The sequence below is a fragment of the Spermophilus citellus genome (genome assembly GCF_964194105.1).
Source record: "Spermophilus citellus genome assembly, chromosome: 14".
In the NCBI taxonomy this organism is placed as follows: domain Eukaryota; kingdom Metazoa; phylum Chordata; class Mammalia; order Rodentia; family Sciuridae; genus Spermophilus; species Spermophilus citellus.
This window is the reverse complement of record NC_138194.1, coordinates 41,554,334-41,579,265: the sequence shown is the minus strand read 5'-3', so window position 1 is coordinate 41,579,265 and position 24,932 is coordinate 41,554,334. Positions and strand designations below refer to the sequence as shown.

The 24,932-nt window shown below is 36.5% G+C and overlaps 1 protein-coding gene across 1 annotated transcript in view; it reads right to left on the bottom strand.

Annotated features, from left to right (window-relative positions):
• TOX (thymocyte selection associated high mobility group box) overlaps nucleotides 1–24,932 on the bottom strand; it is a 303,612-nt gene that overhangs the window by 146,352 nt on the left and 132,328 nt on the right. The window contains exon 2 of the mRNA XM_081266666.1: nucleotides 811–876. Within this exon, the coding sequence (XP_081122792.1) occupies nucleotides 811–876 (66 nt within the window). The remainder of the gene's footprint in view (nucleotides 1–810; nucleotides 877–24,932) is intronic.

Here is a 24,932-nt window from a genome sequence, read left to right as displayed (position 1 = left end):
AACTCTCCTTCCCTCTCATTTATTCACTTATTTATTTTTGCTTAAAATGTTCTTATATTTTATGCTTTACTGGCACCCCAGGGCAGTTATAATTTTGCTTTAAATGCCCTCTCTGGATGAAGGGCCTGGTCTTAAGTATCCAAAAATAAATAAACAGGCATTTTCTTTCATAAATGTAACCATTTAGATTCTCATTGGACATTTGTTGTCACTTCTCATGATTAAATGCCTTGTCAACCATTCCCACTGAAATGGATACAAAGGTGCCCTTGAAAGATTTCAATCACATGCTGCTTTGAGGCCTCAAAACCACTCCCTAACACCCCTACTACGCCCCCCAGAAAGTGCTAAAGTCAGTCTGCTAGTAGGGCCCACCAGTCCTGGCCCTGTGATTTTGGTGATGAACATAACATGTTGTTGAAAATGGCCCCAATAGTCGATAATTAAAGCTATTTGTGACATGTGTATCTTATAATGATTAACTCATCTACAGTCAGAAGCACAAATAACTTGCACCTGTAAAGACTTTATTTCCTAAAGGTAAAACAACTGTTTAGGAAAGATCATGCTGGCAAAACAGCTGCTTGCCGTTCTGGAGAGGAAACAAGGTAGCATCTTTCAACAAATGCCAACTCTGGTATTTTATCAGCTCCATCTCATTAACTGGAAACAAGGCTTAAATGCTTTGTTTATAAATTATGATTATTCCTGATTGCGGCAGTTACTGATAGTGCTACTCATTTGCAATGCAACTCTTTGAATTTGTTTAATTACAATTTGAAACAAGGCAGAGAAGATTAATTAACCCACCTGGCTGGTTGGCACATAGTCCTGGCTCGGCTCTGTCATGCTCATATACATGTTCTCACCGTCAAACTGCGAATGAAATAATAGTAAACATTCAGCAATCTTGACTGTATTTTTTTTTCACCATCAAACTGGAAAACAGTAGCCATAAAAAAATACCATGGCTGGTAATATGAAAAAATCTGTCATAGCAAGCAAGCCACATCTTTTCTTTGATGTTTCTGTTGTCATCCTTATTGACCCTGGATGTCAGTGATTTGGAGTAATTAGTGCTCTAGTAATTACAGCAAGCAAGCAAGAAATGAATGGTTTCCTTTCATCTGCAATCTGTTTTAAAACAAAATGGCTCATTTTGCACGCCATGTATACATATTGCAGTTCGGTTGTAATGAAGTATTAAATGAATGGCACGATTTCTGAAAGAAAAGAATAATGGAAAATACAAGAAGGCACAGCTCTGTGCATTCGGAGTTTAGCTCTCAAAAAAAGTGCAGAGTTTTCATAACAGATTGAAACTGGCTTCTCCATAATAGCCTTCTGTTTTTAAAAAAATCAACTTTATAGTAATATTTGAAAAGAATGTGTACCACTCTCCCCATGGCTAAGAATGAATATAAGAATAACCACGAATAACAATAAAGACATACAGACGTGATGATTCAATTTTCCTTTCTAAAATTTTTGAAGACATAGAATTAATGTAGGTATTACAAATGCATAGAAATTCACCCACAGATTTGCAAGTTAGGAAATAAGAGGGAAAAGGGAATTTACAGGGGCAGTCCAATTGCAGGAACTCTATCAAATAGTCCGAGCTACAACAATAACAACAACAAAATACTTTTCATGATTTTGTTTTTTTGAAAGTAGTAATCACTCTATTCAGACTTAATCCTCTGCTATCTTTAGTCACTTGATAAAAAGAAGAAAAGAATTCTTTTTTAGTTGGAAGAAGAATTTTCCCAAGGTAATAATCAAATGGACAAATACAGCCAACTTCAAAGAGCTGGGTCTGAATATATGTTCAGTGACAGACTTGTCAGACATGGGAACTTGAAAATGTGGGAAATTACTTTTTAAAATAGAGCAGTTGTGGACGTATAAACAAAGTGCATGGTGATATGGACATATATGCCACCAAAAACTAAAAGAATATATATTAAAAGAGAAAAAAAAGTATTATAGGCATCACATTCCATCACCTATGAGTTACTAGCCTCATAAGAAAGTTATATAAACACTCAGAGGTACCAAGGCCTCTAAACTGTGGTCAGCCACAGTGGCTGCCTTGAAGACCCTCATCAACGGACACTGTAAAAGTAAGGAACATCCCAAAGACACAGAAGCACTCACTAGGTCAAACTCAAAGAAAATCAAAGAATTTCCTCACTGTCACCCAGCAAGTATATTTCATGTAATACAAACAACTTATTGAAACAGATATGAGGTCACTTATTGAATGAAGTGGTTGTTAGTACAAATCAGAAATAACACATTTAGAAAAGGAGAGCTGGATATTTTGGTTGCTTGGTTAACTGTCTGAGGAGATTTGAATCCCAGTGACTTACCCAAGAGTGCTGTTCCATCAGTCAGGTGAATTTCAAGCACAGTTTGGCCCCAATCTATCTGACTGTTATTCCTACCAACTCAAGACCTGACTAAGAGCACCATCATGCATTTCTCAATTAGTGCCCAACGTTGGAAGACACTAGTTTCTTTGCAAATGTTTTTTAATGTTAAGATGCCAAAGAACCATTTCAAATATGGACAGTTTCTTTGACTACAACAAACTAAACAGAACAGAAGTAGTGAAATGAATCAAATACTCCTCTGCCTATGCATATTCTATAAATGTGTTACTTTCTATTTCATCCTCTGTAACTCATTTTCTAAATCTGGTGTCATTCTCAAGCCAACTAAGGCTTTAAGTTTTGGTTTTAGTCTATCGAAAGTGTACGCTAATTGAGTATAGTCAATGTTACTGCTTTGGATGAGGACTTTTTTCCTCAAAAAGAACCAATATTGAAGCATTACTGAGCCAAGGCTGAAATAGAATTTTACAATAATAGGTATGTGGCTACATACACAACTATTTCTTGAGTACATTCCATGTCCCTAACACCTTTACATGCGTTCATTAATGTGCACTCACTGATATAATCTTTGCAACACAGTTAAGTATTATTAATACCTACACTTTCTAAATGAAAATACAAAGACATGGAGAAATTAAATTAGATACTCAAAGTTACACAGCTTGTAAAAGGCATGGCTGAGATGCCAACCCAGGCAGACTGTCTTTCTAGCACATGCACTTAACCACCAAAGCATGTCAACATATTCTGAATCAAAATCATGAGTTAGCTATCAATTCTGAAAATAATGTCAATAAATTATCACAGCAATGATGGCAACCTGGGTGAGCATTCCTAATCTGAAAGGCTCCAAAATCTAAATTTTAGCACCAACACGATGCCACCAGTGAAAGTTTCCACATCTGACCTCATCAAAACAAGTGCACTAAAAATATTGCATAAAATTGCCTTTCCAGTTTCATGTATTTGGTGTCTGTGAAACAAAATTTAATTTTATGTTGAGACCTGGGTTCTGTTCCCAAGATATCTCTTCCTACACAAACAGGGCCAGGGCTAGAGCTCAATGGTAGAGCACTTGCCTAGAATGTGTGAGCTCCTAGGTTCAATATCCAGCAATGCTAAACAAAACAAAACAAAACAGGCTATACCTATGTATATATAAATATTCTAAAATATGAAAAAATATGAAATTTGAAATACGTCAGGTTTCAAGCATTCAGATAAAGGATATTCAACCTATATTCCAATGACTTAGAGAAATTGTTCAGAATTTCTGTGGTATTGTGAGGCTCTCAAAAAAAAATAGTTGTCATGGGGTTATGGTATTTTGATAATTTAGTTTAGTAATTATCCAAGAATATCACTGGATACGTAAAAGACTGAGGTGTTATGATGACCAATTTTATGTGCAATGTGACTGGGCCATGTGGTGCCCAGATATTTGATGAAATGTTATTCTGAATGTTTCTATGAGAGTATTTTTGGATAAGATTAGCATTTAACCAGTAGACTGAGTAAAGCACATGATCCTTCCTCTGTTGGTGAGCATCAATCAGTATATTTCAGAAGACATGGATTCCTCCTGCCTGACTCTGGAGTTGGGACATCAGCTCTTGCCTGGCTTTGGAATCAAGTGAATCACTGGCTTTTCTTGAATCTCAAGTTGGCCAGCTTTCAGGTTAGAGCTATTCAATCAGCTCTCCCAGGTCTCTGGCTTGCCAACTACAAATCTAGGGACTTCTCAGCTTCCCTAACCGGGTGAGCCAAATCCTTGTTCTCCTAAATATCTCTTCACATAACCTACAGATTTTGTTTCTCTGAAAAACCTTAATGCAGGTGCTCTTTTACTACTATCATGATATTCAGAGCTCAAAAGCATGTTTCTAAAGGGTCTACAATGTAGAAATACATTGATTTCTCTCAGTCACTTGCTTTCTAGAGAGCAGGGCCATTTTGCTTTTGCTATGAGAGTCTCTGGTCTTGTTTCCCATCATGCCCATTTCTTGTGTTTGTTTAATCTGCATACAATCACTCCCCTTTCTAGAGAATGCCTTCCTTCCCTTTTCCTAATTCAAATGTTTCTTGGACTCTTCGGCTCTCCTGAATGAGGATTGGTTCCTCTCCAGCCTCTGGGCTTCTATGGGCAGCCCTCTGCTTCTGGTTTTATTGCTGGAATATTAACTGCACTGGAGTAGGAGCTACCACACATCTCAATTATCTTTAGTGCCTGTGTAGCTTAGGGTCAGCATGTGATAAGTCCTCAGGAAACGTTTATTGACTAATTAACAAAAATCAAATCATATTTTCTTGATTAAATAAATTACCTTCCTAGAGAAAGTGGTAGCAGCATTAGGAGAGGAAGAAGATTCAACTTTCCAAGAATGTTCTAGCAATTTTTGATTCTGTTTTTGTGGTCCTAGGGACTGACCCCTGAACTTAGTGCATACTAGGTTAAATGCTCAACCATGGAGTTACCTTCCTTGCTCTGATGTTTTACTAAAAAAAAAAAAAAAAAATCTTACAGTGAATTGAAATTGGTTGATATAAAAACAGCCTTAGAGGGAGAGAGAAAGAGAAGATGGGGGAGGGAGAGAAAGAAAGGAAGAGGTACAGAAATGAGCAGGACACCACTATTCAAATGTTATACCCAAATCCTCAAGATTTTTATTCCATTTTATTTAATGTAAAATATTTAGATTGGTGAGAACTCAAAAGAGATTTGACAATAAAATAAGTATATGTCCTCTTTCTGAAGAAATTTGAGTTACCAAACAAAAATATGTATGTGTCAGAACAGGCCACCTTATTCCCCTTATGGTTGAAAGTTTGTAGCTGGACAAACCCTCAGGCCCAGCAGTAAGCAAGAGCCTGGCATGGGCTCTGCTCCATCAGGCTATCACAGCTTACCCAATAGCACCCTCTCAGGAGCCATTTCCAGGAGTTGTGACAGGTCTCCTGCTGATCCAACAGCCTTAGAAGGCATCCCATGTCATGAGCTTATGGCCAGTAGTCGTTTGAAATAGAATTATAGCTAACAGAGAGTCATAGAATTTCAGTTTTTGAAAGATCTCTGATGATAAACTAGTGAATCTCTTATGTCATAAAGAAATAGAATATTGGTCACACAGTCCATGTGGGAATAGAACCGACGTCTAGGTTCTCAGTAGAAAAGGTTTCCACTATGAAATATATTCTATCACTCATTAAAAATGGGAATTAGATTCTATGGCTGCAGATGCTCCTTGACTTACAATGCAGTTAGGTCCCAATAAAATCATCATTGAGTTGGAAATATTGTGAGTCAAAAATGAACTGAATCCACCTAAACTATCAAATTTGCAGCTCAGTCACGCAGTGCATGTGGAGTGTTGGCTGCTTCCCAGGGTGATCCCAAGGCTACCTGGGAACTGTGGTATTATAACAAGAGAGGACCAGACCCAATGTTGCTAGGCCAGGAAGATACCAAAATTCAAAATCTACTGACAAAGCTGGTAACCACCATAAGCTGCACACCACCATAAGTCAAAAAAATCTTGGAGTTGGAAAATCCTGAAGTCCAACCATCATACCTGGTATATTTGTAGATCCACAGAAGTGAAGGCCCAACACTGGCGGGGCCACATTCTAATGATCCCTCTATGTGGATTGCTTACTGATCACCATCATTAGTAATGACTGCAATATACTTGTTGTATCAAGCACATATATCTACATTTCCTTTCTCCTTCCATTTATCTCAGTTGTTATTTTTTGAAGTCAACTAAATTTAGGCATCATAACTTTTCAAAACATATTGATGCATGCGAGGGCTTTTAATTTCTATGTGTTTTTAATGTAAAACCTGAAGCAAAGTTTGAAAAGAGTAAATAGAGTGACATTTAAATCTAAATCTAAATGGCATCAACCCAGGATTAGCCTTTCTGACCAAGTGCTTTCACACTGTTTATTGTGTTTTTATTTCAAAGCACCAGGGGATGCAATCACATAAAAAAGTCATTTATAATCTACTACGGTTTTTTTAAAATTGTTTTTAGAGGATATTAACCAAACCCATAATCCCAAAGAGCTTTTCAAACCAGGTAGTTATTATTCTTCTATTTAAAAACTGAAAGCAGACTTCTAGCACTGTCTGAACATCATGAATGATGAGCAGAACTGGGCACTATTAGGCTACCAAAACCACTAAAACAGAGAAATCAAAGACAGAAAGTGAAATATAAATCAATCATCAGCACTGGCACAGAAAATGGGATCTTTTTTAGGGAAACCATTAAAAGCAAACCAGAAAACTACTGCTTAGGGAAGGGAAAAGAAAAAAAAAACCCATCATGGTATTCATGAAACAGTACCACATTGTATTGCCTATAAAGGGGAAAAACCTGATATTTCTGGGTATTTTCTGAAGAATATTTGAATCTTTGATTTTTTTTAAGGAGCTAAAAATGGAAAAAACTCCCTGTTTATAACAGGGAGTCAATTTGACTTCTCTTAGAAGATGTATTATGATAAATCATAATAAGAAAGGGTAATATGCTTAAAATAAAATTTCCATTTTTTAGTTTCTTGGCCCAGTACAAGATTACAAGTCATTCTTTTTCTTAGTTTGTGATGGAAGAAATAACTTAAGTTTGGGCAACAAAGCTGAATACTTTGCTGTTTCATTTAGAGAAATGCATTTGAAAAGCTAAGCATAAAAAATGAACGGGGTAACATGAATATAAGCATAGTTATGGCACAGTTCACACGCAGTAACATGCATCCAGTAAAACACGAAAGAAGGTGAACTCCCCCGCTTCTGACACATATTCACCATTTTCTTTTGGTCAGGAGGCTCTGGGGAGGGAATACTTGTCTATCTCCCAGTTTCAAAGCCAATTATATTGATGCAAGCTAGTCTTATGGATGTCTGTGTCCATGCTGAACCAGCTACAAGAATATGTCCTAGGTTCGCACAGTGGGCCAGGAGAAGAAACTCACATTGCAAGGAAAGGTGATCAGGCAGAGCCCTGCCATCAACATCCAAAGAAAAGAACATGGAGTTACGCTTTCAGTGCTTGGTGAAAGGTGTGTTCCAACCCAGGGGCACATAGAATGGAACTAAGGAAGAGGAACCTCTCTAGGTCAGGTTCCTGTCATTTGAACTTGATTTGGTGAGCACTTCCCTGAAGATCTGAAAGAGATGAAGAGGGGGAAATGGCCAGAGCATGACATGGCCTCTTGAAAAGACTTGCCCAAAGGCAAGGGGAAATACTAGCCCCACAACTTGGAACCTGGGCTTTTCTTCGGAACTGAATTTGGATTTTATTTTTTTGTCCTAGTGTTATATTTATTCATCAAAGGATTATATATCATGTTCCCTTTGTTAACTCTGACAGATAAAATTTTCAATAATAGTGCTTTGCATTTTTCCTAAGTCTGTCCTTTGTGCCCTACAATGTGGCTCAAAGTCATGGATCTCAAGGAGAGAAACAGTGATTTCTCTCTACTGTTAATGGATGTTTTTGTTGTTTTTAAACAAATGCACTGAACTTATTAATTGGAATGGACATTGTATTTTTTTACGTAGTCACCTAATAGGTTCCATATGTAATAAGATAATAATGCCATCGTGGCTCAAAGCATTGATAACATCATCCTTTGGAGGCACTTTCTAATCTCATTTAAATATATTAAGCCATTTAATTTTTGTCACAATATTGTAATAAGTCACCACAATGGTCTCCTATTTTATCAACAATAAAACTGAGATTCAAGTTTACAACTTTTTCAAGTACATGCTCCCTGGATTGGCTCAGCCTGCCTGACCCTTAGGACTTGTCTACTGACTTTTGCTTCCAGCAATAGCTGATACCATTCCATGATCCTTAAGCTGCCAGGGCACCACTCTTGCTGTTACTACGGATATAAACCTAGATGTTTGCTAGTAGGGCACTAACTTACATCAAGAAGCTCTACCCCAGGGTGGGGACTGAGGAAGTTTTGCCTTTATCAGTGTGTGCATAGCCTGGTAATGGATCCTTGAGAGTTAAGAGGAATTACAAATGGAGAGGACTGGCCCATGGCATCTGCTGTGGTCTATCTGGAGATGTCCCTCATGCTCAACAACTAGTGATGATTTGCTGCCAAACTATGGCTGCTTGCAGACATGCACTGTCAACTTTATTCTTCCTGCCTACTTGCTTTTTTTCCTTCCCCCTCACTCTGGTTTCCTTCAGTTTATACTCCCAGGGTTAACATGTGAGGTTTCAGTGTAGGATCTGCTTTCTAGGGAACTTGGATCAAAACAATTGTCCGATGGTCCCAGTTGGTAACTGCACACTTATCTGCAATGTTATACTAATGTAATTCCTCTTTGTTCTTTTCATTAAATTATTATTTTAGGAGTCATTAATTACTGTTTTAAATTCTTATGCAAAAGTAGAAACTAACTTATGAAAAAGTATGAAACAGTAATAAGTAGAAGAAACAAAAATTTCCTATATCATGAAAGTATTACTCCACTGGAAAAAAAGCAATGTAAGTTTCTAGAAAACTACATTAATCCCAATCTTCCAACACCAAACAGTCCATTTTCATTATGTATTACCTAAAAAAGAAAAGAACATGTGGGTGAAAGCTAATTCTAAATCTTTCTGGTGAATTTAATGGAAATGACTTTAATAAGATAATTTTAACAAGATATTCAAGATAATACTCATTGGTTTTTACTAAAAAAGATATCCACAAAATATCTGATATCAGAAAACCAGGAGTAAAGATTTCTTATTCCATGTACGGGTCTTGTTTTCTTTGAAATGGATTTCCAAGTTAATTTCTGAAATTCTACAAAGCTTAAAGTTCTAAAACTATACTCGCATAGTTGGAACTAAGCAGAGTTCCAAATGTTTGGTTCAGAACATTCCTCTGACTTGTCTTGTTTTAGACAAAATTTTCTGAATCCATCTATGAAGGGAACAATTTGAGAGTACATCAAACTTTCTGGCAATCCTTTCCTAAGCTCATTTATTTCCACATCATATCAGCTCTCACCTCATTTACCACAGTACCTAAATCCTACATAGATGTGGAATGAAAAGTATGAAAGTAATTACTTTGGGGGTGGTTGGCTCTTTTATTGCTGGTATTCCTTTTTTAAGCACAGTGAACATTTTTTAGTATCTGACATGTGGGGAGAAAGGTGAGAATATTTTTCAACACATGTCTAGTCTAGAAGAATATGCTCAGTTCTGGGAATCTCAAAATAAGAAAAATCCAAGCCTAGAAGAAATGTGGGGCATTGAAAAGATTTTGAGAATTGAATGAAAGATGTACATTTAAAATAAGAATAACAGAAGTTATAGGTGACAATTGAGTGGGCAGACAAGAAACCTAATTTTTAAAAAAGATTGAAGACAAATAATTATTGAATAATTTTGAGAGTAAGGTGTTAATACCAAATAAAATACACATAAGAATGCATGGTTTTATTAAAATGGATATTCTCACTTCCTTATTATTATTACTCAAATAGCATTGATACTGAGTAGAACAATCACGTTACAAGAATAGGCTTTTGGTGATTAAAATCTCCTCATGGTAAGACAGATGTCAAAATGCATTTTGCTATATTCAGGGTGCACCTGACCAATTAGAAATATAAGAGGCTCAGTTTCAATTAACTCCATTTGCTTTTAGAGATCATCTCTGACATTTATTTTATTTTTTTCAGATTCCAGAGTATCTGTTTTTTAAGTGAAAAAACAAATGACATTTTGAAGAATTGCACAAAACAAATCCTTACAGTCACTGAGTTTGAGTATGGATCTGTCCATTGTGAAAGGAAGGAAGGAAAGATTCATTGGCACACTTCATTTTAAGGAATTCCAGAAGTTATTAAATAAATTTGTTAAAACCAAAGGGGTACACTTTTGACTTTTTTCTTTAACAGCTTCATACTGTAAGAATGCATCTGTTTGGGCTTAGTTTCCTTTGATATTTAACCCACAATCTGATGTGACTATCCTGATGATGTATAAACATTTTTTTAAAGATCATTTTCCACTCTTCAGCATAAAGCTTCATGTATATGAAATCCCCTACACAAGACACATTCATCACATACATTTTAGAGTTTTAGAGTTTCAGATTCAAAGTTTTTTTTTAATTGTTTCTTTTCTTCTTCTTCTCCTTCTCCTTCTTCTTTTTTCTTGGGGGGGCGGGGTTACTGGGGATTGAATGCAGGAGTGCTTAACCACTGAGCCACATCCCCAGTCCCTTTTTATATTTTATTTAGAGACAGGGTCTCACTAAGTTGCTGAGGCTGGCTTTGAACTTGTGATCCTTCTGCCTCAGCCTCCTGAGTGGCTGGGATTACAGATGTGCACCACTGCGTCTGACTTAAATTATTGTTTCTTATTTGTAGAAGTTCTAAGTACTCCCCCAGATCATTCATTTTCCCACTCCCATTTGACCTCCTCCTCTTCCTCTCCCTCCATCTCCTCCTTTTTTTTTTTTTTTTTTTTTTTTTTTTTTTTGGTAGAACTTTCCCAATTGCTTCACCCACCCACTTTGATGGTGTCTGTTTTAAAGCATGATATATTTCCAGAAACATGTTGAACCTGGAACTGGAAGTCTTTTTGCTAGAAGTAGCATGCCTGCTTCCACTCAAAGCCTTATTTATTCCGTATGGTGAGGGATAATTGGTTGCCTTTGTCTTACTTCCTGGAATGGAATCCTATGGTGCTTTTTTTGGCTGAAAACTGGGAGAAGAAAGTAATACGGCCTGGTGTTAATGGGTGTAAGACACCTAATATGGCCAGATACATTATAATTGACATACTCCTACATAGAAATATGGTAAAATTCATTCATTCAACAAACGCCCACTTTGCCCCTAAGAACTATATGCCAGGCACACACATGCCTGACTCGTCTAACCCTCATAACTACCCTGTGACGCAGGTGATATTTACTTCCTTTTATCAACATGGAAACTGAGCCCTAGAATATTAAGTGTTAGATATTCTTAACATCACTCCTGTTTGCTTCTACTGTTCTACTTTCTCATGTCATGCTGTATCTCATCCTTGGCCTAGAGATGTGCACATGGCCAGATGGCCCTTGCCTCTAGACTTCCCCCAACCTCTTCCTCTTGCTGGAATACCTGTCTTTCTCTTGCTTCCTGTTCTTTCTTTCCATATTTTCTAAGATGGTCATAGAATTTATCATCCAATTTGGAACCCTTTAGAGTGTGAAAGGAGGTACTAGTGCTAATTATGATGGTACAACAGGTATAAACTTGGGGGGATCCTATAAACTGGGAATCTTTCCCCTAGAAGGTAAGCTTTTCCTGCCATGAGTGCATATTCCTTCTCTGTGCTTACATAAACTCTTTATGGAATCTCATACTTATCTCTGCCCACATTTCTTGTAATGTCTTCTGTTCACTTCCTCTCTCCTACATTGATTATGGGCACAGAAAGGGCAGGGACTGTCCTATTTATTTTCCTACCCCAGAACTTAAGCTATTTTGATGATTACCCAATGACATTAAATGAATGATTAAATAAAATTCAGTGCAATATTCTGAGAGGTAAAAATCATTTCACTATCTCACTCTTACATTATTCCACACTTGTATTTATTTTCTGTGCATTTTTTTCCAAATCAATGCCCGTTTATAAAAATAACTAATCCTCCCAGGGGTGTGGGACAAAGTGCCCATAAACCAGAATATGCATCAGTTTTCTGTTTCTTCCTGTTTGATAGGGGCCAAATTTTCTTCAAGTTTGAGTATTTTGAAAGGAAGTTCACTTTATGAGAGCTTAGAGAAGAGCTAAAAGCTTCACAGTACAGATCAGTCACATTTTTGTTTGTTTGTTTGTTTGTTTTCCCAGGGGGAAGACTTTGCCTAAAATGCTCAGAATCAAGTTGGTTTGTTCTTTTGCACTGAGGTCAAGTTGCTCGTGAACACTCCGCTCTGAATCTATACCAGCACGTTAATGAAAAGCCACTAGACTGGCCGACAGAAGGCAGTTGTTTTTCTCTATTTCTTGTGTGGTTTGTGGTAATTCCAGGATCTTGTTTCCAGCTCTTAGAGGTATGACAGAGTGGAAGAGATGCTATCACAGAGAGGTTTGAGATACAAGGACCCAGGTGAGAGTGCCATCCTGACATTTCCTACACACTGCTCTTGGAAACAAGAATAAAAAACAGACTTTCTTTATGTAATTGTTCAGATTTAAATTAGATATGCAAAAAATCTGTCAATTATAATATTTATACTTATATATGCAGTGCTACATTCTGGAAACTATGGTACTTCCCCCTCATGGTAAATTTATTTGACTGTTTCCATTAATAACTGAAAAGAGCAATAGGTGGAAAGTAGCGGAAAGAATCAAGCTCAACGTACCCTAAATTTGCCTATGAAAAGGTCTTTAATACGGAAAATGACATGAGGACATAATGTTTTATCTATAGATGTGTAAACACAGCCACATCTTAAATATGAGATGATAGGATAAAAGTGATGGAAGGACAAAAGAACAAAATAGTAAAATCCCCAAATAAATGAAAACTTTGTAGTTCATGATGTGTGTATGTCTTTTCACATAAGGATAAGCATACATATATATGTGTATAGATATATACATATATATCTTCTTTGGATATATACATATTTAGTTACTCTGTGTGTACAAAATATTTTTCTCTTGCAAGTTTTTATGTGGCTAATATTTAAGTTTTTTTAGATTACCTAGGTGATCAGTCATTATGGAATCATATTAAAAACTGCAAGAATAGTCTGAAAATGCAAAGTGCTGTTGAATTCTTCTTCATTCATACAGAAAATACTACCCCCTATAACAAACTACATCATACCATGTTCACAAAAATTGCATAAGGCTAACTTATTGTCATAAAAATTAAAGTATCAGAGAGTTTCCCCCCAAAAGTACAAGGCTATACTTCAATACAGTAGTATAATACAGGATGAAACAGGAATTCTATAGCATTTTATTTTTTTAATAGCGTATTAGGTATTAGTTTTAAACATTAAATGATCTACAAGATAACTACCTTTTATTGTATTTCATTGAACTGGATAACCATTTTTGTTCTAGTTCAAGAATTGCACAACCTTGCTAGAAACCTAAGCTGTTGGAGCCATCAATGCTCCTTGTATTGCTCACATCAAAGAAATGACATCATCTCTATTCCTCTGTCTCCTATTATTCACGTTCTGTAAGAAATAGTACATTATTAATATCTTCTGCACATTTCATATTTGCTGTGAAAGATTCTGGCATAATATATTTTTTAACCATTAAGTAAATTAATATTAATGTCAGATTAAGTGGCTTCAAGAATTTTTTTGCTTGAAATGCCTTCTGAATAGTTCTGAGGAGAATGTACATATTTTAAATACATCAAATGAGTCTTGTCTCCAAGAAATCCTTCAATGACACTTGAGACATTAAACTTGAACAAATAACTTAAACACATATTGAAGTAAGAATAGGAGGGAAATTAAACATTGGAGCAGATTAAATGATCTAAAATGAACTTTTATTTTGAAAAAGCAGAAAAATGTTGCCTTTTCTTCAGAACTAATATAACTTTCCCCTCAAAGTTGCAAGGCAGGGCCTGTTCTCCACTCTACATAATTAAGCAACAAACTCTTTGGATACATGACAGGAAATATCCTACATCTAATATTTAAAATCCACATTTTACAATACCCATTGCATTCCATTTTCAGATAATGAACCTGCATTTGTATCAGTCCATTTGTATTAGTGGTTTCAAAAGCTAATGTAGTTCTAAGATGTGCTTCCTAACCTTTCTGTGCACTGTAACTATATTTTCTTAAAGCGTATTTTTTCACATTGTCAGATTATTGAAAAGGTTTTATGAACATGCATTTTTAGAAAAACACGTGAGGTTGCATGCATCTGCTATTTTCTCCATAAGTCCTCTTTATTGTTCTCCATTAGCAGCCACTGAGCACTGTTTTCAGTCAAACATTCTTTGAGGTGTGAGGCTCTCTTAATGAAGGGTTTCTGTGATGCCAGCTGCATTAACTATATGGTTTAAACAGTCCTATTATTTAAAGGGTTATTAGCATATTTCCTTGGTTCTTTTTTGATTCCAAGTTTTGTTTTGATTTCATTTTTCCAATTGCTTGGCCATAGTTTTCATCTTTCTTATTTAATAATATTATGAAGGACTTACAATGTGACTCACATCTTGGTTCTCAACTGGGGGTACTCAGCTGGGGGTGATGTGGTTCTCAACTGAGGTGATCTGGTCCTACCCTGGGGAGGGGATTTGATGTTTGACAGTATCTGGAGATAGTTTTGATTGACATGATTGATGGAATCTCCTGCCATTTAGTGAGTTAAGGCCAGGGATGCGCCTGTACATCCTCAGCCCCAGTGAAATATCCAGCTTGATGTCAACAGTGCTGTAGCTGAGAAGCTCTAGTCCATTACATGGGCTGAGTTTGTAAGTTTGGTCCTTTTCATGACAAAATGTGAAAAAAAAAGGTGAGGTCAACTGTGAAATGGTTTACATAAATACTAAAGGTAGCTCAATTTCTGAATCTCAACATGTCTTTTTAAAAAATCACTTAGATGTGGCCTGGATAGTCTATACAATGGAATAAAATTATCCAAGTCTGATCAGACCTGTAGCACTATTTCAGGTATTCTGGGAGTGCTATTCGAAAGACTTAAAGAGGCCTGATGATTCCAGACTTACCACTACAATAATAATAAAACAAACACATAAAATTGCACAAACTTTGGAGTTACAGTTATTCTTCATAGAGAGAGAATAATAAATTCTTCAAACTGCACATAAAAAACTGCCACTTGTCACAATTAAAACCTAAAAGCTCTAAGAAAAATTAGTGATTTGTTAATTAGGATTCTATTTATCCTTTCCTGCTCAAAACTAATTATTTGTTTGCAAGATGCTGCATCTTCATTAAAACCATTAGTATTCAGAGTAGATGGCAGTATTAATTTTATAAATGGAATTGAAATTTCACTACTGTGTTTCAAGCACTTCTTAGAACAAGTGAATATTTCCACATGATATAAGCTGTTTAAAAGGGGCAACTCTTGCCAACAGGTATATGAAAATATGCTCAACAGCACCAGTCACCAGGGAAATGTAAATCAAAACCACAGTGAGATATCACTCACTCTAGTTAGAATGGTTATTATCAAAAAGATAAAAGAAAACATCTTGCCATCCAGGATGTGGAAAAGAGGGAACCTGTGCACAGTGTCAGGGATAATGTAAATTGGCACAGCCATTGTGGTAAGCAGTATGAAGATTCCTCAAAAAATTAAAAATAGACCTACAATAGGATCCAGCAATCCCATTGCTGGGTATATATCCAAAGGAAACGAAATCAGTATGTTAAAGACACACCTGCACGCATATGTTTATTGCAGCACTGTTGAGCACCGCCAAGAAATGGAACTAATCTAGGTGTTCATTAGCTGATGGTTGGATGAAGAAAATGTGGTAAAATCTGGTTCTTTGCGATCACATGGTTGGAACCGAAGGTCATTGTATTAAATGAAATTAGCCAAACACAAAAAGACAAGTACATGATCTTGCTCATATGTAGCCTAAAAACATTGATTCCATACAAGGTAAGTATGAATGGTGGTTATCAGAGGCTGAGGAGAGTTGCTGGTGTTGGGAGATGAACAGGGAAAGATCGATTAACAGGCACTAAGTTGTAGTTAACAGAAGAAAGAAGACCTGACATGCTATTGCACTGTAGGGTGACTGTACATTTTATACTGTTTATTTTTAGTAAGATAGAAGAAAGAATTTTGAATGTTTTTGCTAAAGAGAAATAATAGTATTTTGGGAAATAGATATGTTTACTCTAATTTAAACATTACCTAATATTTACATGCATTTAAACATCACATAACACCCCATAAATATGCATAATTTTTTTATGTATCAGTTAAAAATTCTAAAAGGGCAGTTCTCTACAGTAACAAAACCCAGTAACATGCAAATCATACTATCCAGTATTTTTCAAGTAGTGATTTTACTAGATATCAGGTAGGCATTATGTATTATTCAGATGTAAATATAAACATAACACTATGTATGTAATATTATATAAAAACACATTATTGGGAGGCAGACGCTATTTTAAAATAATATAAAATCATCTCTCTGAATTTGATAAAGAGAAGAAATTTATAACCAGGCATGGTAGCACACTCCTGTAATCCCATCAACTCAGGAGGCTGAGGCAGGAGGATTGTGAGTTCGAGGTTAGCCTCAGCAATTTAGCAAAGCTCTAAGCAACTTAGTGAGACCTCTTCTCAAAATAAATAAATAAATACAAAGGGCTAGGGATGTGGCTTGATTGTCAACAGCCTCTGGGTTCAATCTTCCATACCAAGAGGGTGGGGGCAGGAGAAAGGAATCTATAACAAGTAATCCTCTAAAAGAGCAAGTCATCTAAAATCAGTTGAGTCCTGCATTTGGAATGTATTTCACATGTCTTAGCAGTATATTTGCCTATCCAGTTGTGATTTAATTGGTTAAGGACATTATAAGTGTGGTTTTCTCCTCCTGGGGTGGCTGTGCATGGAGAGGTGTCTCAGGAATGCAGGGAGAGGCCGAAGGAGCTTAGGGAGCTGGGGATTCCACCTGGCCCCAGGCAACCCACCAAGTAGATGATCCCCACGTGAATAACTGTAAGTGAGAGGGGGGCCTAAGGCCACTTCAGTCTGAGTAGAATCAGAACAAAATGCCAGCAAGTTGGTAGTGTTCAGAGAAAAACTATTTACATAAAGCTGAAATCTGGGAGGGCGTGGTCTGAGTTCTCTTGTAAGCCTTGGAATGCCCAACACTCCATGCAGCTGGGGCCCACCATTCAAACCAGTCAAGTTGTTTTCATGAAACAGACAGGCAATTTTCAGACAGAGTGTTCTGATAATCTCAGAAGACATAAACTACCTAATGTGTGTACCTAATATTTGTAAGTATTTAAACACATTCCTAGATGGAAATTATACATTAACTGGTCTTGTTTTTAAGATGAGATAGTGTTTAGCTTTTTAAAATTAATAAACTTTACTTTTAAGTGCAGTTTTAGGTTCACAGCAAAATTGAGCAGAATGCACAGAAAATTCCCATACATCCCTATCTCCACACCCACCACCCCCATCATTACAAAAATTTCCCACCAGATTGGATTAGTTATAACTTACAAGCCTGCATGGAGTCACCACTTAAGTCCATAGTCTGTTTTGGGGTTCACTCTTGGTGTTGTATATTCTATGGCTTTTGACAAATTATAATGATATGTATAAAACATTACAGTATCATACAGAAAAAAACTTATGCTGGAGAGTTTTGAGTATTATTTTTTTGTCTATTCAATTTACATTAGGAGGATTCTTTTTAGCCAGTATTGTCTATATTTACCTTCAAAATGCACTGTTACTAAAAATAAAGCATCTGGACTGAATTGTTACTTGTAGTCCCTCCTACACTGAACATTAATTGGATTTTTCTTAAATTAATATTAGGGAAGGGTTATGGAAAATGATATGCCTATTTAATGCTCTGCTTATTTGATATGGTACCGTTCCAGAAACGTCTGTAAGTAGACACAGGATTTTACATGGATTAAAATGTCAGTAGTTGATTTCATAAAGAGGTAATACTACAATTATACCCCTTGTGCTGTTCCATACTCAAACTCAATGTCTGAGAACATTTCCAACTCTCCCCAACAGTCTTTCTAGGTTAGTGACCAGGAATGTGTGCAAGTGACTAAATTTATGTCATTTGGACAAAAATTCCATTTGTGTTTCAGGCTACGTTTGATTCAGAATGAAGTAGAGAATTAGCAATTATTCCATTAATCTGATAAATGTGGACAGCCACACTAGATATTTCAAACCACCAAACAGAACTTTTTTTGTTGTCTCAGTGATCTGATTTGGCAGGTAACTAGAAAGACTCCAACTCCAAAAATTATTCATGATTTTCCCAGTATCTCCAATATCAGTGACTATATATAAATACATAGATATTCTTGCATTAAAACTGTAATTCTCACTTTGTATTGATGATGTAAAGTGAAACAGTAAAGAAAAATAAGTAGCCATGGTGATTTTTATCCATTTGAATGGCCAGTATATATGTAAAAATAATTCCATTCAGCATGGTGGCCAATACAGGCAGCCTCAGAGCCTGCATTCCTGAGTATGAATCCTGACTCTGCTTGTTCCTATGTATGGAGCCAAAGTCTTAGTTTTTCTCTCTGTAGAGTGGGAAACTATATTGCTTACCTCATGGGTTGCTATGATAATTAAACAAACCAGTGCATATAAAGTGTTTTCAATAAAGCTTATACCATGAGATGCTCTCAAAAAAATCCGTTGTCCTTATATTAAATTCATCATTAAGACTAATTAAACCAAGGAAGGATCTTTATAGCATGATGAAATTGTTCTGAAACTAGATTTAGGGGATGGTTACATAACTGTAAATTTAATTTAAAAATCATTTGTCTATTAAACAGAGGATTTTCATGGTGATTAAATGGTACCTCGATAAAGTTATTATTTAAAAACAACTATGTAGTCTTATAACTCAATAGTCTTAACTCCTGAAGAGCCTAAGAGTAAGATTTTAGAAATATAGGGAAGGAAGAGAGACCATCCAATGAGCTAGAGTCTGCCCCTTTGTCACCTCCCATCATTCGATCTCTTTCTCAGTACAGAAGACATAGAACATCTCACCTGTAGAGCATCTTACTTGCATGTCTCTCCTTAGTCTGTCCTTCCACAGCCCATAAGTCACTATTACTGATATGTTCAATGCTCAGAGGTGAGCTTAAAAAAATTTCCAAGAACCTTTGTTTAGAATTGTGTCTAGAATCTATTCCTCAATGCTTTATTTCCTTTTTCTCTGTTCCTTAGGATCAGGTACAATGGCACCATCATGTGATCTAGCCATCCCACTAATATATTCAAAGGAACTGATGTCAGTATGTTGAAAAGATGTCTGCACTCATATGTTTATTGAAGCACTATTTATACTAGCCAAAAAATGAGATCAACCCATGTGTCCATCTGTGATCACTGGATAAAAGAAATATAAGAAATACTATTCAGCCATAAGTAAGATGAAATTTTGTTATTTGTGAAAACATGGTTGGAACTGGAGAACATTGTGTTAACTTAAATAAGCCAGGAACAGAATGACAAGTACTTCATGATCTCACTTATATGTGGAATCTGAATCTCATGGAAGTTGAGAGCAGAATAATCATTATCAGAGTTTAGGAAGTATAGGGGGAGGGAGTGATAGGGAAAGTTTGGCCAATGGGCACTAAATTACTGTTAGACAGAAGTGAGTTCTGTTGTTCTATTACATAATACAGGGAGTATGGATAATGACAATGTTCTGTATATTTTTTAAAAAGCCACCAGAAATGGTTTTTGAATGGTTTCACCAAAAAGAAATGGTACATATTCTAGGAGATAAATATGCTTACCTGAACTTGAACATCACATAATGAATACATATATGGAAACATCACATGGTTTCCTATAAATAAATGCCCTTTTATGTGTCAACTAAAATAACTGAGTACAGACTAACAATACTCTAGGTATCACTTCCCTCGCTCTGATTACCTTGTTGCTGATGATTTTTAAAATTTATTCACTGATTTAATGATTAACTCCGCATTTTTGTTACCACTCCCATGTTCCAGTAATCTTCCTAGAAAGCAGAGGGGCAAAAGACTAAAATAACTATGTCTTCTCCCTCAAAGATTTCGTCACTGTGGGCTAATGTGGCTCAGGCCACCTGCATCTGCCTCTCGGTCAAGTCAGTCATTATTTCCCACCTAAAAAAGAAAACCTAAAACCCTTTTCCAATGTAGATCATTCTTCCCACTCCTTCACAGATCAAGAGGTAGAGATTAGTACAGATTTTTCCAGAACATCTTTCCACTACTACTGTCAACTTCTCCTTTGGAGTCTACGCCATCATCTTATCTCACATATTTTTCTCTCCTAACTGGTGTCATCTCTTGTTAACACTCCTTCATTCCTTCCCCTCTAACCACTGCCCTTTCTAATTTCCATCCCTCTGTTGCTCATCTTTTCAAAAGTAGCTTTACAGTTTTGCTGGTGTTGCAGTTTTAATTAATGACCACACCTTAGCTTCCCATAAGCACTGTTAATACAGTTACCATGTAGGTCCAACTTACATGGATACCCAGTTGTGAAATCCCTTATTCTGACTTGAACTTCTTACCCTCCCACTCCTTCCATTCTTTAACATCTTCATAGTCTTCTCTCTGCTCCTTCAATTACCTTTATTTCCTCTCTCCTTAGTTTTGGCATTGACTTTAAGAAGATAGATAGTTCAGAGTTGATCACTGCAAGGAAACTCCTTCTAAAATCCTTGTCTCTTTTAAAAGCTTTGCTTTATGAAGTTTATTTTGTGTTTGCCCCTACCTGTATTAGGCCTTCACAATCCTGGGGGAAATCCAACTCTCTTGCTTTCTTAGTCCCTGATTCAAAGTCACATAAAGTTACTAGAAATAATCATGAAGTTGGGTTGATGAATTCCATTCTGCAGTCATGTTTTCCAGTCTTACCTTGGCCTTAGCTTTATTGTTCAACCATTTCTTTGAGCTGCCGTCACATTTTCCACTTTGACTATTCTCAACTCTTTCTATCTGTGAATACCCAATCCTCATTGACCTTCTCTGAGGATGATCTTGTCTCTGAGTATGCAAAAAAGTCTGCCGGAACAAGTTCCATGATTTTTCTGTCCCCTCATCTCTTTTCTCCTATAGCCTACAAAAGAAGCTTAGATTCTTCTTCTCCCCCTCCCCCTCCCCCTCCCCCTTCTCCTTCTCCTTCTTCTTCTTCTTCTTCTTCTTCTTCGGAAAGCCCAAACAACCATGAGCTCTTGCCTATCTTTAGCTACCCTCTCAAGATACTAGTTTATCTTTCCACTTTCCATTACCACCAAACTTCTTATAGTAACATGCTATGCTCATTCTGTGTGCTTTCTCAACACTCACTTGTTCCTTGACTTCTTGAGACTTGGTTTGACATCTTTACCTCTTAAATTCTGTTCCTCTTTCTCTTGCCCTAATTTATAACTGATAGCCAGCCCTTCCCTTTGGATCTCAGTCTTGGACATCTACACGGGTCCACTCAACAGCTTTTTCTATATTCTCAACTCCCTTTTTCTTATCTCTGGATACTCTGCAACATGATGGCTTATCACATTTTTTTTTTCTTTTTTAGGATGAACTCTCTTCTACAGGAATGACTCTCTCAAATATCTTTGCAGGAGTAGCATCTCGCCTGTCTCCATTTTTTCATTTTTAATCCTTGCTGAATATCGTCATTAAAGAAACCTATCAGAATCGGACCTTGACCATGTCCAAGGCTCAACTCTTCTTCTCTTTTAAAACTGTTCCTCTGTTTTTATTTATGGTACAACTCATGCTCCATAGTCCTTGAAGCTCATAATTTTAAATATCTATGGGTCTTTCTCTCTCCTTTGCACATCAAGCCCATAGATTGTAACTCTCAGACCCCATTTTCACCTCCTCATTGCCTAAATATGCCCTTCTCACCTCTTGTCTTTATCTAACTGATTTTCTGTTTTCTGCTTCATTTATCTCTCTCTCTCCCACATGCTGCTGATTGAACCTAGGGCTCTGGGCATGCTGGGTACAAATTCTACTTCTGAGCTACCCACTGGCCTTCCCAGCTTCTCTTCATGCAAACCACCTAAGATTTTCATTAAATTTCAGCTTTCATCCTGGTCCTCCCCTGCTCAACAATATGTCCTGGCTTCTCACTGCCAAATGAATAAAATAAATTCTTCTTATTCTGATATCCAAAGCTTTCTGCCATCTGTTCGCTTTTCAGAGAACCTGGAGCCACTGCCAAACCAAGCTGCTGCACATGCCCTCTAAGATCCCCGTTGCCCTCCTCTCTGCATTTATTTCTGTGGTTCTCTGGCTGGAATGTCTTACTTTATCTTCATATATCCAGATTCAGCCATCTTTCTTTTATACCCTTCCCTGATCCTTAAACCGAAGCGATATTGATCCTTCCTCTAAATTAGAAAATGTTCTATCACTATTTCTCTGATATTGGTATCACTATCTACCTGAAGCATTTGTGCTTGTGACTCACTCTAACTATAAACTAAGTAGATTCACTTAGAGAAGAGACTGTGAGACTTGGTTCCCACACCTGACAAGCAGTCGAGTTCCCTGGAGGCTTGTTCAAACCCAGACTACTGGACCCAGACTACTTATGTGTTTGAGTTGGTAAGTCATGAATGGGGTCTGAAAATTTGCCTATCTAACAAGTTCTCAGATAATGCTGGCGCTGATGGTCCAGGAACCATACTTTGAGAATCAGTGGCACAGGGTTAAAGCTTCTAGGTGAAATTCATTTTCCACTTCTTCTTGAGTGCTATGGAACTTTGAATGAGTAGACAAACTTTCTGAAGCTCAAGTTCTTCCCATGAAAAAATGCCAAACCTACATACATACATAATACACACATACATCTAAGATGGCTGTTAAAATCAATCACTGAAAATCTGGAACTCCATATAAATAAATGTCAAGTGAATAAAAATAATTAAGCCATCCACCTTGGAATGTCAAATCCATTTTGGTGACATTTCTCTCAATGCCTCTTTTTCCCTGCTCCAGGGTATATTTTTTGAGTTTTTTTCTCTAGGAAAATAATCACCTCCTTTCCTTACCCCCATAGAGGTCCATCTTTTTAAAATGTTGGATAAAACCAATGCTATATTTAAGATCAGATGCAGAGAACACATTTCAGAAATTCCCCACTTGGTTTGCAAAATGCACTTGAAAACAACTTGGCCCATCAGTCGAAAAGCAAATGAATGACTTGGTTCATTCCATATGTGTCCTTGAAATTCATGGCCAGTACTAGGATGAGATGAATTTGCCTCAGGGTAAAAACTTAAGAAAGTACTAAAGAATTGAATACAGTCACGATAAATGATATTTTAACATAATATTTTAAAAATCAAAATTAATGCAAGAAATCAATCATGATGGAGCAGTTTCATAACATTGGATTGGTTAGCAATGATTTCTTGGATATGACACTAAAAGTACAGGGAGCCCAAGAAAAAAATAGATAAATTGAACTCTGCCAGTATTAAAAACTTCCAGACATTAAAGAATACAATCAACGGAATGGGAGAAAATATTTACAAATCAAATTTCCAATAAGGGGTTAAAGTCCAGAATATATAAAGAACTCCAGTAACTCAACAACAAAGAACAACCAACCTGATTTAAAAATAAGCAAAGGGTACTTCTCCAACAATGATATATAAATGACCAAAAGCACATAAAATGATGTTCAACATTACAAACCAGTAGGGAAATGCAAATCAAAAAACACAATGAGATAATGTTCCACATCTATTAGAATAGCTATTACTGACCAAACAAATAAATAAATAACACGTGTCGATGAGGATGTGGAGAAGTTGGAACCATTGTATACTGCTGGTGGGAATTTGAAATTGTGCAGCTATTATGAAAAACAGTAAGACAGATTCTCAAAAAAACTAAACATAGGACTGGTATATGATCCAGCAATTCCACTTCTGAATATATATCTTAAAGGACTGAAAACAGGGTCTAGAATATATATATATATATATATATATATATATATATATATATACACATATGCACACTCCTTGTCACAGTAGCATTACATGTAACAGCTAACAGGTAGAAGCAACCCAGGTTCCCACTAATGGACAACGGATACACAAAATATAGTGTGTGTGTGTGTAACAAGGCTGAACATTGTTCAGACTTACAAGGGAACAAAGTTCTGACCCAACATGGATGAACCTTGAGGACATCATGCTAAGTGAAACAATTTGGTTATAAAAAGACAAATACTGTATGATTATGCAGACATAGAAGTTCCTGCTCAAATTAAAGTAGTAAGACAGTCACCAGGAGTTGCAGAGAGGAGGGAATGGGGAGTTATTGCCTTTTTTTTTTTTTTTTGATGGTGCTGGGGATTGAACCCAGGGCCTTGTGCAAGCAAGGCAAGTGCTCTACCAACTGAGCTATGTACCCAGCCCCAAGTTGTTGCCTAGTGAGCAAAGTTTCAGTTGCACAAGTTGAGGCCAGTACTGGACAGTGGTTGTACAACCCTGTGAATATACTTAGCCACACACTTAAAATGGATAAGACACTAAATTTTGTTATGTGTGATAATTTTAAAAAGTAGTCGAACAAAGTCTATGAACAAAATATTAAAATGTCAAATTAAAACAAGGTGAGTATTCATTTTTTTGAAAAGTTGTCTGGTTTCATGGTAAGAGATCTTCTGACCACTCATATCTCTTTTCTTATCATTTTTTTGAAAATTGATGAAGGGCATCCTAATGTTCTGTGAACTACTCTTTGGACTTCACTAGGAGGAG